Source organism: Lynx rufus, unplaced genomic scaffold (assembly GCF_022079265.1).
Source record: "Lynx rufus isolate CCGP_SWC_20201006 ecotype Redwood Valley unplaced genomic scaffold, mLynRuf1.p SCAF_3, whole genome shotgun sequence".
NCBI lineage: Eukaryota > Metazoa > Chordata > Mammalia > Carnivora > Felidae > Lynx > Lynx rufus.
This window is the reverse complement of record NW_025814845.1, coordinates 105,576,323-105,592,754: the sequence shown is the minus strand read 5'-3', so window position 1 is coordinate 105,592,754 and position 16,432 is coordinate 105,576,323. Positions and strand designations below refer to the sequence as shown.

Here is a 16,432-nt window from a genome sequence, read left to right as displayed (position 1 = left end):
GAAAGAAAATCTCAAGTAGGCTCCATCCATGTTCAGTACAGAGCCCAATGTGGGGCTTGATCCCACAACCCTGGGGTCATGACTTGTGCCAAAACCAATCAAATGAGCTGCCCATGTGCCCCAAGTTTTGTTATATTTTATGTGTAAATGTGCTTGTCTCCCTCTCTAGACTTTGCACTCCTCAAAGGCAGGGGATGTCTTACCCATCTTTGTATTTCTTCTGTATAGCATGGCCCTTGGCACATAATAGGTGTTCAATCAAATTTGTTGAATAGCTCGATTATAGAGATTATTTAATTTCTCTTCAGAGTTATTCATGGCTTCTTAAGCCTACTACTTCTTAAACTATGTTTCCTACCAATTTCACCAACTGGGATAATGAATATATAGGACGAATGCGGGTATTTTCTAAATATATCCACTTCAGACTCTAAGACTGCTGTATTGTTTGGAATTAGAAGATGGAAGCTATGGCTATTTATGCCATGACACTCAGAATCTCATATTTTATTGGTGCCCCTTCTCAGATTCTACCTTATTCATGTCTTGTCTGACATCACTTCCAACAATCCAAATGACAAGCAAGTTTCAAAAGTGTTCTGAAAGTAGAGCATCATTAGAATAGTAGAAGATCTCCCGGGGTGATTACTTTGATGATCATTTGGATACATTATTGTATCCAAAAACATAGAAAAAGGATAAAAATAAAGAATCTGAAAAATGAACATTCTCTTTGTTTTATAATCACATTTTAAATTATTGACAATGGAGACCAGCCTTTATAGATTCAGATGAAAACAAAACAAAAAAAAACTATAAAAACCTATAGAATAACATGTATATACACATATATTTACATAAATATATTTTTTTAGGTTTCTGATTCTCTGTTTCTGCTGAATATTTTATTGCTTATTTAGTTAAATCAGGCATCTAAAATCCCACACAACTAGGATGTTCTCTGTTAACCTTGTGACAGAAGAAAGATGAACAGGGAAAGCAGGAAGGATTAAAGAATTTTCCTACTTGTAAGTAGTGTCAAGCAGTTGTCCTGGATGCTACTATTTTATTACTTGATATTTCTTTCTCTTTTTGGTTCTTTCTTTATTTTTTTTTTATTCTTTTACTAAAAAAAAATTTTTTTTAACGTTTTATTTATTTTTGAGACAGGGAGAGACAAAGCATGAACAGGGGAGGGTCAGAGAGAGGGAGACACAGAATCTGAAACAGGCTCCAGGCTCTGAGCTGTCAGCACAGAGCCCGACGCGGGGCTCAAACCCACGGACCGCAAGATCATGACCTCAGCCGAAGTTGGCTGCTTAACCGACTGAGCCACCCAGGCGCCCCTCTCTTTTTTGGTTCTAAATCACTGGTTTGCTAACAATAACCAAAACAACCACTAGATCAAATGAAAAATGATTTGCCATTAAAAATTTTCTTGCAATTATAAAATAAGAACTGGAAAGACAGTAGCTCCCAAATGTACACACTCAAATGAACACACACCTTAAGCAAGGCCCCACTTTCTTCTGAACCATCAGAGCCCTGAGGTTCTCTTTGTTGTTTCCGTACTGTATCTGGTGTAGAGTGGGGACTCAGGTGAATACCTTCTCCACCTTCACAACCATTGTCAGATCCTCCACTGCTTTGGGAAGGACTGGGTTTACGTGTCTTTAAGGAATAGTCACCAAAAAGAATTCTTCTGCATGTTGGAGAGGTTGCTACTTTGGAAGTACCTGGAAGCTTACTGAGGATAGGTGAGGTTGTCAAACTATCTAATTTTTCATGTGATCCAGTAAGGAACCAGTCAGCACAAGACAAACAGGGGCTTGGAGATGTTAGCCGTTCATTTATGCGACAATCTATTCCTTCCAGCTGGTGAAGAGTTGTTTTGACCTGATCCACATATATACAGTCTGGTCCAGGATTCCCAATAGCTTTGGATGCACAGCCTCCAGCTTCTAATAGTACACATAACATATAATGCTTCTATAAGACAAAAATATTAATAGAGATTTAGCTACATGAAAATGTTTATATGTAGTGTGCATGCATAAATTTATAAGTACGAAAAACATGGTATAATCATATGATTATTAAAAACTGCCTCAGTTTCTTAGTTATTCTCAATGCTTCCTGATCATCCTTGAAAACAAATCTCATATTGCCTTCTCTTGGTATACCATCAAAGACCACTTTCTGGTACATGGAATTCCCTAAGGTAGCTTTCAAAGAGCCACAGTGATTAGAAGTCCTTTTATCTACAATCACATGTTTTTTCTGATTCTATATTCTTTTCATGTCTCTCTTTCCCAAGACAAACCAGAGGATAAAACCACTACAGAAATGAGAACAAAAGATCTTAAGAACCTGATAAAATCTTATTCTGGGCTTCATTAATATTTCTTCATGAGCATTAAATGGATGTAAAAGAAAAGGAATAAGGGACATATAACATTTTCTTGAATACTAGTATCTGGCACGCTCATAATTTTAAGCTGTCATATTTGTTTGTGTATTTTAAGATAGTAAATGGCCAAAAAAAAAAAGCCACCCCAAAACGCACACACAGAAACCAAAGTAAACTTACCAAGCCAACAATTAGCAAAAAATATCTTCCTTCAGGTTCCTGAAAGACTTCAGTGTTTGAGTCTGTAGAAGGTTGGAGGTGATGTTGAGGAAACACTTCTCTCCATATAACCAACTGACCAATTCTTTGTTTTGCTGCTAACGGCAGTAGGCAATAGTGGCGACAGTATATGGCAATATCAATAAGGTCATCCTTAGGCAAATGACTGCAGATCAAATAACCCTTGAATTTAACCACAAAGAACAGAAGTCATCTATGTCATAATATATTTCTAAGAGTTTTACAGGTACTTCAGTTAGCTTAAAATATTCCAGTTTTAAATAGAATAAAGATATAGCAAAAATAAATGTTCTTTTTCTGAGGTCAATTAGAGATCAAATATTTATGATAAGTTGTCTACCACAGACTTTAGCACAAAGCAAGATGGCCTGAGTAGTATAAATCTGACTATTTGGCAAAGTTAGAAAAGAACTGAATTTTGAGCATGGAAAGTGGAGAAGAGAAGTTACAGTGAGGACAGACTTACTTTTCACTGTGTACCATTCTGTACTGTCTGATTCTTTTTTAGATATGTTTTAAATCATGTTTAAAAATCTTGTTGAAGTGCCAAAACACTTAAATTCATTTGATGCTTAATTTGCTTTGCATGGAAGTCAATGAAATGTTAGAAGATTTACTAAAAAGATACATGGTTATGTCTGAGGATAAGAAAAAAAGTGCACTGCTGCAAAAAGAAACCGAGAGAGTATTGCTCTTCTCTCCTACGCACTTGGTTCCTCCATTACTGTTTCTGCTTATACATCTGCAAATGCAATGTATGTAATGAAAGTAATAATATCAAAAATATTTATTGTATTTGTAAATCTGTAGGTACTGGGTTTTTTTGAAGACCTTAATTTTATGGTAACTACATTCAAAGGAAAAGAGATAAATGTATTTTTCATGTTTGTAGAAGTTTGAGAAAATTTACTTTAGGTCTCTTCATATGGCAGTTGGACATTTATAAAAATTTCAGACTTCAACTTACCTTGTAAAATAGAGAAGATCCTAAAATTGTATACAGCCGCCTCATGTCATAGTAGTCCTCAGACTGGGGGAGCAAAACCACAGTGGATTTATATTCTTTGTTTTTCATGATTAAAAAAATCCTAGTAAAGCTATAATAATTAAAAATGGCAATTATATTCTTTAGTAACTGAACTTTTCATAGTGCCTTCTTTAGAAATGAACATACTAGGGTATTAGGGTGAAAAATAATGTGCATATATTTTTGGCTGAAAGCAATCTTATTTTTTATTCTTATAAGATACTGTTGATTAGAGACATTTAAGAACAGAACATAAGTGGGGCGCCTGGGTGGCTCAGTCAATTAAGCATTCAGCTCTTGATTTCAGCTCAGGTCATGATCTCATGGTCCATGGATTCGAGCCCCGTGTCAGGCTCTGTGCTGACAGCTCGGAGCCTGAAGCCTACTTCGGATTCTGTGTCTCCCTCTCTCTCTGCCCCTCCCCTGCTCTCTCTCAAAAATAAATAAACATCAAAATAAATAAATAAATAAATAAATAAATAAATAAATAAATATTAAATAAATAAGAAGTTTTTTTAAGGCAAGGAAAATAAATTTTGTTCATGTCAAAATAGAGATCCAATGCTACGTATTTCAAGATTATTACATGCCCACTTGAAAAATATTTAGAATAATGGCTGATTTACAATATATGAAATCAACATTAAGCCTAAAATCCACTGGCTTTCTTACCAGTTCAGCAAAATCTGCAGACTCTAAGTCACTCAATGCTGTGTCTAGTTCCATCTATGTGGGAAAAAAACAAAAATCAAAAAACAAAAAACCACAACCATTTAACTCGGTTATTGTTTAGTAATGGCCTCATAAAAGTGCTTAATAATTACTTGAAGAATTGAATAAGTATCTTTCTCCTTTGTGATATTTAAGAAATGTCCGAAAATAGAACATGTTGTTTTAAGCTTTGCAATTACATGGAAAAAAATTATTTAACATATTGTCATTTTTCAATTAAATCTCAATTATTACAAAATGAACCTCACTCTGTATTCAATGCAAAATAACTTATGAGGTTAAAAAATTGCTTTCTAGTTTTGAATTAGGAAATTTTTGAACCTATCAAAATTCTTACAGGAAAATAACCCATCTTAATGTACCCAATCTATTTTGAGGTTTTTTTTCCCCCTCTATTGCTGTATATTTCTCAACAGTTAGATCCCTGGAAAATAAACATTCTTCCCTGTCTCTTTCCTATGTTCTATATAAAAGGACTTTTAATCTTTATTTATGGATTAAAACATGAAGAAAAGTGTTCCCCTGGAACCTGGCACAGTTTAGCTACCCTACAGGGTTATTAGAAAAATCTTACTTAGGATTTAGCTTTTGTTTCTATGGAAATTGCCCAAACTCTTTCATGTGTTTGTTCTTCCATGAAACATTCAAAATTTAAAAACAGAATAAATTTAATCTGTAGTTTAATCTGTAATACATATATATAAATTGAAAACTAGGCAGTTAAAGCTTGTGGCATAAATGCGATTTGTGGAAAAGAATCCTTTTTTTTCCTTTTCCTTTTCTTTTTAAAGGCCAAGGCACTCTCTGCAGGACTATTTCACAAACTGTGTCTTACTGAGATGACAAAAGCTTTGGAAACATTAGTCATGCCTTTCAATACTTTTCACACTCTATGACTTATTACTCATTTGTGACCTGCATTTTTCTGTATCTAGCAAATATTTCATGTACTCCTTTTTGTGGCTTTGGTGCTCTTGTAAAAAATAATAGACAACAAGAAAAGTACCCACTTGTTAATTCTGATCTCACAGATATTAATGCTTACAGGCTGCTATTCCTGCTACTGAACTCTGTAGGCTAATGTACAAGGTTAAAATAATTGTTTCTTCACATTCCTTAAGAGAACAAAGTATCTACTCTCTTAATTATTCCAGTGTACCTTAAGAAAAATGACATTAAAAAAAAAAAACCATCTGGGGCGCCTGGGTGGCTCAGTCGGTTGAGCGTCTGACTTCAGCTCAGGTCATGATCTTGCAGTTCATGAGTTTGAGCCCCACGTTGGGCTCTGTGCTGACAGCTCAGACCCTGGAGCCTGTTTCAGATTCTGTGTCTCCCTCTCTCTGCCCCTTCCCCGCTCATGCTGTCTCTCTCTGTCTCTCAAAAGTGAATAAAGGTTAAAAAAAAATAAAATTAAAAAAAAAAGAACATCTGATAAACAAAAGCAAGTCACACCATATAATTATGATTTCTGAGAAGTATTACAAATTTAGAAAATGCTTAAATGTTACAGTAAGATGAGAGAGCTAATTTCTGTTTAGAAAGAAATATTTGTCTAAGTTCACTGTACTGGATCACCTACTTCATCAATCAATGGCTTCAACTCTTACCCACAATCCTGAAAATACAAAAAGGCTAAAAAAGAGAGAAGATAAAAAATTACAAGGCAACTGGTTCTGATTTTTATTTATGACACCCAGGATTACCTTGATTTCCTGTGGAAGTGTGAGCCACCGAACTCCAGGGAGACTGTCTAAAAGCACTGCACTGGAAGCATCATATTGTTGTGCGTTCAAACTGGCACTGGAATGTAGTTTAGTAGGCTGAAGTGCTCTTTGAAAGAACAAGATGAAAAAATGATCCAGACGAGGAACATTCTCAACCTGGCAAAAGGCACTGAAGAAACAACAGCTGTAAGTCAGAAAAACATACGGAAATAGTGGTCATCTTTTGTATGTCCCTAGGAGAGTGGATCTTTCCCAAATACATAGGCTCTCTTCCTTCCTCCTCTCCCTTATGAAGAATTACTGCTAGGGGCGCCTGGATGGCTCAGTCGGTTAAGCATCTGACTTCAGCTCAGGTCACGATCTCGCGGTCCGTGAGTTCGAGCCCCGCGTCGGGCTCTGGGCTGATGGCTCAGAGCCTGGAGCCTGTTTCCGATTCTGTGTCTCCCTCTCTCTCTGCCCCTCCCCGTTCATGCTCTGTCTCTCTCTGTCTCAAAAATAAATAGAAATGTTAAAAAAAATTAAAAAAAAATTACTGCTATAATGTTATTGCACCGAAAACCTACTTTCAAATGCACTGAGTAGATGGTATTATGGAAGAACCACAGGGCTAACACAAGCGGTATATCTACAACAAAATGGACTGAAGTAACCTTTTTGTAAAAAAATGTAATGTTTGTAAAAAAATGTTGCTTTTACCTTATCTCTTAACCATTTAACCTCTCAATATCTTTCAGGCAGGATGGAATAATAAAGAAATTTTGAGCTTTGTAATAGAACATATTTGTCTTTGAATCTTATCATTGCTTTTACCAGGTAGTTATCTCAGGAAAAGTTCTTTGAACTTTTGTTTCCAACTCTAAAAATGGGGATAATACAATCTGACTTGCATGCAAAGTACTTAGTACTTTATTTATTTATTATACTTATTACTTACTGAACACAGTAAGCACATAATTAGCCTAAGTTATTTTTCCCCTCTTCACTAATGTAGGCAACACTACTGAAGAACCGAAAAAGAGATAGAGAGACACACACACTAAACACTTGACTTTAGTTATGTAAAAATAATAGAGCATTGCCTGCAACTATTCATTGGAATAGCCTGCTTGATAACACAATAGCTAGTATATGTACCATTAATACATCAGAATAATATTCATGGATTCATTCAACAAATTGCTTGAGTGCCAACTATGTTCTAGGCACTATTCTCCTTGCTGGAGGTACCGCAGTAAAAATATCAAGACAAAAGACAAGGTCTCTGCTTCTGTGGAGCTCATGTTCTAATGGAGAAAGACAACTAATGAACAAAGAGTAAAAACAAGAACTTGTACAAAGAGATATACAGAGAACAAGATCATGTGAATGGGTGATGTAACTGGTTGGTTATTTTATATCAAAAGTTGGGGAAGAGTCTTTGAGAATGGACATTTAGCTGAGATCCCAATGTCAAGAAGATCTAGGGAGAGAAAAGAGTGCAAAAGCCCTAGTGTGGAACAAGTGTGGCCAGGGTGTCCACAGACCAGCCAGAGGGGAAATGTGGTTTGAGATCTGAAATCAGAAAGATATGTAGGAGCCAGATTATAATGTAAAAAGACTGCTTTAACCGCATTTGGAATTTTTTTTTTAATAAACATAGTTTATTGTCAAACTGGTTTCCATACAACACCTAGTGCTCATCCCAACAGGTGCCTTCCTAAATGCCCATCACCCACTTTCCCCTCTCCCCCACTCCCCATCAACCCTCAGTTCTTTCTCAGTATTTAAGAGTCTCTTATGGTTTGCCTTCTTCCCTCTCTGTAACTCCCCTCCCCCCTTCCTCTCCCCCCTGGTCTTCTGTTAAGTTTCTCAGGATCCACATCAGAGTGAAAACATATGGCATCTGTCTTTTTCTGCCTGACTTACTTCACTTAGCATAATACTTTCCAGTTCCATCCACATTGCTACAAATGGTCAGATTTCATTCTTTCTCATTGTCAAGCAGTATTCCATTGTATATATAAACCACAACTTTTTTATCAATTCGTCAGCTGATGAATTTAGGCTCTTTCCATAATTTGGCTATTGCTGAAAGTGCTGCTATAAACATTGGGGTACAAGTGCCCCTATGCATCAGCACTCCTGTATCCCTTGGGTAAATTCCTAGCAGTGCTACTGCTGGGTCATAGGGTAGGTCTATTTTTAATTTTCTGAGGAACCTCCACACTGTTTTCCAGAGCGGCTACACCAGTTTGCATTCCCACCAACAGTGCAAGAGGGTTCCCGTTTCTCCACATCCTCTCCAGCATCTATAGTCTCCTGATTTGTTCATTTTAGCCACTCTGACCAGAGTGAGGTGTTATCTCAGTGTGGTTTTGATTTATATTTCCCTGATAAGGAGTGATGTTGAGCATCTTTTCATGTCCTGTTGGTCCTCTGGATGTCTTCTTTAGAAAAGTGTCTATTTGTGTTTTCTGCCCATTTCTTCACTGGATTATTTGTTTTTTGGGTGTGGAGTTTGGAAAGTTCTTTATAGATTTTGGATACTAGCCCTTTGTCTGATATGTCATTTGCAAATATCTTTTCCCATTCCATCAGTTGCCTTTTACTTTTGTTGATTGTTTCCTTTGCTGTGCAGAAGCTTTTTACCTTGAAGAGGTCCCAATAGTTCATTTTTGCGTTTAATTCCCTTGCCTTTGGAGATGTGTTGAGTAAGAAATTGCTGCGGCTGAGGTCAGAGAGGTTTTTTCTTGCTTTCTCCTCTAGAGTTTTGATGGTTTCCTGTCTCACATTCAGGTCCTTCATCCATTTTGAGTTTATTTTTGTGAATGGTGTAAGAAAGTGGTCTAGTTTCATTCTTCTGCATGTTGCTGTCCAGTTCTCCCATCACCATTTGTTAAAGAGACTGTCTTTTTTCCATTGGATATTCTTTCCTGCTTTGTCAAAGATTAGTTGGCCCTACATTTGTGGGTCCAATTCCGGAGTCTCTATTCTATTCCATTGGTCTATGTGTCTGTTTTTGTGCCAATACCATACTGTCTTGATGATTACAGCTTTGTAGTAAAGGCTAAAGTCTGGGATGGTGATGCCTCCTGCTTTGGTTTTCCTCTTCAATATTACTTTGGCTATTTGGGGTCTTTTGTGGTTCCATACAAATTTTAGGATTGTTTGTTTCTAGCTTTGAGAAGAATGCTGGTGCAATTTTGATGGGGATTACATTGAATGTGTAGATTGCTTTGGGTAGTATTGACATTTAAAAAAAATTTTTTTTTAAATTCACATCCAAATTAGTTACCATATGGTGCAACAATGATTTCAGGAGTAGATTCCTTAGTGCCCCTTACCCATTTAGCCCATCCCCCCTCCCACAACCCTCCAGTAACCCTCAGTTTGTTCTCCATATTTATGAGTCTCTTTTGTTTTGTCCCCCTCCCTATTATTATAATATGATTTTTATATTATTTTTGTTTCCTTTCCCTTATGTTCATGTGTTTTGTCTCTTAAAGTCCTCATATGAGTGAAGTCCTATGATTTTTGTCTTTCTCTGACTAATTTCACTTAGCATAATGCCCTCCAGTTCCATCCACGTAGTTGCAAATGGCAAGGGTTCATTCTTATTCATTGCCAAGTAATACTCCATTGTATAGATATACCACCTCTTCTTTATCCATTCATCCATCCATGGACATTTGGGCTCTTTCCATACTTTGGCTATTGTTGATAGTGTAGTATTGACATTTTAACAATATTTATTCTTCCAACCCATGAGCATGGAATGTTTTTCCATTTCTTTGTATCTTCTTCAATTTCCTTCATACGTTTTCTATAGTTTTCAGCATACAGATCTTTTACGTCTTTGGTTAGGTTTATTCCTAGGTATTTTATGATTCTTGGTGCAATTGTGAATGGGATCAGCTTCTTTATTTGTCTTTCTGTTGCTTCATTATTGGTGTATAAAAATACAACTGATTTTGTACATTAATTTAGTATCCTACAACTTTGCTGAATTCATGTATCAGTTCTAGCAGACTTTTGGTGGAGTCTATCAGGTTTTCCATGTATAGTATCATGTCATCTGCAAAAAGTGAAAGGCTTGACTTCATCTTTGTCAATTATGATGCCTTTGATTTCCTTTTGTTGTCTGATGGCTGATGCTAGAACTTCCAACACTATGTTAAACAACAGCGGTGAGAGTGGACATCCTGTTGTGTTCCTGACCTCAGGGGGAAAGCTCTCAGTTTTTCCCCATTGAGGATGATATTAGCTGTGGGCTTTTCATAAATGGCTTTTATGATGTTTAAGTATGTTCCTTCTATCCCGACTTTCTCGAGGGTCTTTATTAAGAAAGAATGCTGAATTTTTCAAATGCTTTTTCTGCATTGATTGACAGGATCACATGGCTCTTATCTTTTCTTTTATTAATGTGATGTATCAAATTGATTGATTTGCGAATATTGACCCAGCCCTGCAGCCCAGGAATGAATCCCACTTGATCATGGTGAATAATTCTTTTTATATGTTGTTGAATTCGATTTGCTAGTATCTTGTTGAGAATTTTTACATCCATATTCATCAGGGATATTGGCCTGTAGTTCCAAAACTCAAACGGGAAGTACTCCCAAAACTCAAGTACTTCCAAAACTCAAATGGGAAGAAACAAAATTTTAACAGACCCATAACTAGTGAAGAAATTGAATCAGTTATCACAAAACTTCCAAATAAGAGTCCAGGACCAGATGGCTTCCCTGGGGAATTCTACCAGATATCTAAAGCAGAGATAATACCTTTCCTTCTCAAGTTGCTCCAAAAAATAGAAAGGGAAGGAAAACGTCCCGACTCATTCTATGAAGGCAGCATTACTTTGATTCCCAAACCAGATGGAGACCAAGCAAAAAAAGAGAACTACAGGCCAACATCCCTGGAAATTTATTAAAGTGGCAAGAATGGAGATTGTTATAGCAGTGAGAGATGGTGGTGGCTGTACAAGGTGATAGTGAGGATGGAGAGAAATGAATGGATTTGAGGTATGTTTTGGAGACAGACTGTTTAGAGTCTGCTGATAGTTTTGCTAGGAATAGTGGAGGAAATCTATCTTTAATATGATCACAATACTAAACTTTTTTTTTTTTTTTTTTGGAGAGAGAGCATGAGTAGGGGAGGGGTAAAGGAAGAGGAAGAGAGAGAATCTTAAGCAGGCTCCACACCCAGCACGGAGTCCAATGCAGGGCTTGATCTCATGACCATGATATCATGACCCAAGCAGAAATCAAGAGTCAGAGATTTAACCCACTGAGCCACAAAGGTGCCCCTAAACTTGTTAATACATAATCACTTTTCTGTGGGTCACAGGAACTAAATAGCTCACAACTTAAAAAAATAAAAAAATTAACTCTTTGGACTTCTTAATCTTTTCATAATTTTTCATAATGGGCCTTTAATATCTTTCATAATTAGAAAAAACCTTATTAAAAATTACTACAAAATGACTATTAACAACATCTTGGATCCATACTGCTTCTTGGTCATAAGAACTCAATGGATCTTCACATTCATTATTTTAGTTTGCCTTTCCAATTCTCACTAGAACAAGAAGAAACTAAAACTTGCTGCCAATTTGGTGATACTTCCAAGTAAAAGAAAGCTAAATTTCAAAATGAAATTCACAGAAATGAAGAGTCCCTCTGCTCATAACCTCGTCCATTTGGAATTTGCAGAACAACCCCAAATGATTGTCTTAAGTTATGGAATTCATCTCAGGAATTTAATCTTTAATTATCTCTGTTTTTATGAAAACATGAAGCTTCAGTTAAGGTAAAACATAGCAAGGTTTGCTCACCCAGTGTAAATTTAAGGAAGTAGTTTACAACCATATCCTTACTGTTCATTGGTTAAAAGTTTCCTTATTAGTAAAAGTTAAAAACAATGTTGGTGACTGCCTGGCCTTTTGTAGTTCACACATTTGGAAAAGGCTTACCAGTAATTAGGTTTGAGAGGGATGTGTCTCCTAAGAGGCTTATTGAGGAGAATTCTGTATACTACACAGTCCCAATGTCACAGAAAGTTATTTCAGGCTGCTTTGAGAACAGTGGTAACAAAGATCCATAAGAGATAAACAGAGAGCCAATACCACTGTGGTTTGGAAAGACATATAAACTGTTTTGGATCTTTATACTTATATACTCTTAAGGCTTTGAAAGCAAAGGTATCATTTTAGCTCTCTGAAGTACTGGAACTTAGAAAAAATCCCACAAACAGAAAAATCTTTTTTTCATCCATAATTTCATGTGTTCAAATCCTGAAGTTACCTCAAATTGCCTCCTTTAGATCAAGAAAGATGCATCATATTTTACTGTAATGTTAAAAAAACAAGAAGCAGGAAAATAGGCATAACATGAGCCCACACATATTTTAAAAGGGAATATATATACTGTATTCATATTGTATAGGAAACATATGACACACATGAAACTAAATATCTTTACTGTGTCATCTATATATTTTAATAGTGCTTTTTTTTTTTAATTTAAAAATTGGTTTAAGAAAGAAGAATCACATTTTAGGACAGTGCATTTGACACTGGTCTTATAATGAGAGAACAACACAACTTAAAATCTTCTTACTCCTTTTTGTATTTGTTTTGAAGAAATGCCCTTATATTTGCTTCTATAGAAATATATCAAGTCAGAATATAATTATGGTTTTATCACTATTTTACTTTATTTTGCTAAACTAACATGAGACCAAAAATGAAAAAGCAATGAATAGATCAAGTGAAAAAGTGCCTAGAACTGTAAAATGAAGCCAGTAATAAAAGATGAGAAAATCAGAGAAAGAAAAAAACAAAACAAAACAAATAACTAACTTGCCAAACTAGGAAAAGTATTAAATGCAAAAGGTGATTTGGAATCATGTGCTTAAAACTTGAGGTTCATTTTTTTAGGAGCACTGGTATCTTTATTATTTTTAATATTATTTTTTATTAAGTTATTTTAATTCCAGTATAGTTAACACTCTTTTATATTAATTTCAGGTATGCAATATAGTGATACGACACTTTCCTACATCACCCAGTGCTTATCACAGCAAGTGCACTCCTTAATCCCAGTCATCTATTTTACCCATCCTCCCACCTCCCTTCCCTCTGATAACCATCAGTTTGTTCTCTATGGTTAAAAGTTTTTTTTTTTTTTTTAACAAACAAACAAAAAACTTGAGATTCAATTCATACTTACCTATCTAAAGAACCATACATAAATGTTAAGGTTTGGGCAACATCTTTTATCATACTCCTTAGCTGAGGGAGAGGAACTCTAAAAAGAAGAAAAATACATTTGTTCATTTATAACATAACCAAGTGATACATATCTAAAAGAAGCAGAACATCGTTCCATTTTATATGTAAGAAATGTGAAAAGTCTGTGTGTCAACTGCGACTATGGCTGTGTAAAATGGTTCACTGAATTAGTAACTGAAGACTCTGATATCTAGACTTGGAGTTCTAGCATGGGTCAAGTAAGGACTTTTATATCACTACCTACGTGGAAATTGTTTATACCTCCTTAGGGTTCGGTTTCCTCATGTATAAAATGGGGGAATAATCACTAAGCCCTTCTCAGGTTCATTTTGAGGATTAAATTAATGCATATAAAGTTGTGCAGTATCTGAGCTCAGAAAAAAATGCTAAATTCTTGACACTTTCCAGTATTACCCAGATCTCAACCGAACCTCCAACTTCTGTGACAAAAGACAGCCCTAAACAAATGGGAGAAGGGAAAGAAAGTAGAGGAAAGAAATGGAATTAACTGTTTTCTTGGTAGCCTGACAAAAATTCTACAAAGTAGATCTGATTATTGCTATTATAGCAATGGGTAAACTGAGGCCCAAGAAGTTAAGTAACTTGTACAAGGACTTAAAGGGAGTAGAACCTGCCTGTGGACATCCATCTTCTTAGCTCTAAAGTTACTCTCTCTACTTCCTCACAATGACTTCCTGGTTGGGTCCCCACTATTCACTGCAGCCATCACAGGAAGATGATCTCCCCTCTGAAAACACATGTTCCTGGATTATACACCTGACCTGATCTTCTGTGGGGTGGCACTTTTCTCATTTTGCTCGTAAAAGGCATAGTGGCAAAGAAGGAAATGCATAGACTGGCATTTAAGACAAATGAGAGAAAAATCCCAGGCCTGCCACTTCCATTACAAACCACATGCACAGTGTTAGAGATACAAAGACCTATTAATTGACACTGAGGAGGTGCTTGTGCATGATCTCTCATACTCTATTTCTCAGTTTGAACAAAGTAGAATAATAATTCCTATCTTGCATGGCTATGTGAAACAAGATGGGATGAGGAAAAGAATCTGGTACAGAGTAGAATAAAGGGGATCTTCAAATTCATTCTAATTTATCAAACCAAGTTCCCCAGGATAGGAATGACTAATATTTAGGGTAGACACTTTCTATCCCCATCACCCAGTAATAAAGACTGGGAAATTGGCTAGAGCATCCCCTATGCAGCACAACCTTAATTCAGAGCTCAGCTCAGCTGGGACAGCCTTTTTTTTTTTTTTTTTTTTTTTTTTTGGCTTCAGGGTAAAACCTTGCCTGGAAACTGTCTCTATCTGCATAATTAATTTGGCTGATAGCATCAGAATGTGGCTGAGCAGCCTCTGCTCAGTTCCTTAGCAGGGCCTTCCTTTTCCCTGTGTCTGTCTACACTACCTTCAGCTTACCATTGTATTTTCTGTTTTCTTTCTTTTGCTGTTTGGGCCACTATAAAGGTCTAAGCATAATTATTTTATCCTAAAGTAATTTATAATGAGTGTTCTACAATTCTTGTAAACCCATACTTTCAAAACAACTCAGTTTTTTCATAATCCGACCCACTGACATAAGGCAGTATTCTAGCAGGGTTCATCATAGTCTCTTTTGAGTCAGAAAAATACAAATTAGCTGGTTAAGGGAGTCACCATGTAGTATATGTCACAGCACCATTATCCTTCAAGTTAAACATTTTGAAACACACAGGAAATACATGGAGACAAATGAAAATGAAAACACAATGGTCAAAATCTTGGGGATGCAGCAAAGGCTGTTCTAGGAGGGAAATTTATAGCAATACAGGCCTACTTTGATAACTAAAAAAGTATCAAATAACAACCTAACCTTACATCCTAAAGGAACTAGAAAAAGAAGAACAAAGCCCGAAGTCAACAGAAGGAAAAAAAAATAAAGACTAGAACAGAAATAAATGAAATTAAAAAAATTTTTGAATCATACATTCATGACAGATCATATAACCTTTTGTCCAAAATTAGACATGTTTAAAGCACAATCATTTGGATAATTTTTCACCATAGTCTCCTTTGGAGTTCCTGTTTGTGGTATGAAAACATGTCAACAGATTGTTCACTACTCTTCCTCTCTAGAGGTAGAGCTTAATTGCCCTTCCCTTGAGTGTGGGCTGGACTTAGCAACTTACTCCTAACAAATAGTATATAGTGGAAATGACTGCGTCATTTATAAGACTAAGTCAGCTTCCCCTCTTTCTCTGTTTTGGAGAAATCTATTTCTCCATAACTTGCTTTGGGGGAAGCCAGCTGACATGTGAGGACATTCCAACAGCTCTACAGGAGAGACCCATTTGGCAAGGAACTAAGGTCTCTCAACAATGGCTATGTGTGTAAGCCATCTTGGAAGCAGATGCTCTAGCTTCAGTTAAGCCTTCAAATAACTGTATCCCTGGACAACATTTTGACTGCAACCTCAAGACAGATCCTGAGTCAGAACTACCCAGCTAAGTCGTTCATGAATTCCTGACTCACAAAGACACCTATGAGATAATAAATGTCTGCTGTTTTAAGTCCCTAAATTTTGGTGTAATTTGTTACCTAGGAATAGATAACTAATACACTGTTATATAATGAAAGAAATCTTGTTAACAAAATCATCAATAATAGAAAATAGTCATATTCATGTCTAGAGTAGCTGTATAATGCATTTTTTTGAGGTCTACTTTTTTCTTCCTTGGGAAGCATAAAGCAACACCAAAAGAAAAGTTATCTAAACTGGTATTCTCTAACGTTGTGTCAGTCACATAATATAGTATTTATTTTGATATTTGATTACTATTTGGTAGATAATATATGATAGTTCTATGCACCAAAAGGTTAAAACTAAAATGTGTTAATAGTTTAATAGAAGTTGTCCATTTTTTTTTTTTAAAGCAGGGAAGAATCTAAATTACAAGTTTTAAAAAATCATTGAACAGGGACATAAGACTAGTCTAACAATAATTAAAAACCTCTCCTTGGGGGC

At 35.9% G+C, this 16,432-nt stretch overlaps 1 protein-coding gene across 1 annotated transcript in view; it reads right to left on the bottom strand.

Moving 5' to 3' along the window:
- Nucleotides 1–16,432, bottom strand: part of INTU (inturned planar cell polarity protein) — an 88,277-nt gene that overhangs the window by 21,134 nt on the left and 50,711 nt on the right. Inside the window, exons 7-12 of the mRNA XM_047091957.1 lie at nt 13,345–13,422; nt 6,113–6,302; nt 4,350–4,403; nt 3,618–3,680; nt 2,591–2,812; nt 1,507–1,989 (exon numbers count right to left, since the gene is read on the bottom strand). Of these exons, the coding sequence (XP_046947913.1) occupies nt 1,507–1,989; nt 2,591–2,812; nt 3,618–3,680; nt 4,350–4,403; nt 6,113–6,302; nt 13,345–13,422 (1,090 nt within the window). The remainder of the gene's footprint in view (nt 1–1,506; nt 1,990–2,590; nt 2,813–3,617; nt 3,681–4,349; nt 4,404–6,112; nt 6,303–13,344; nt 13,423–16,432) is intronic.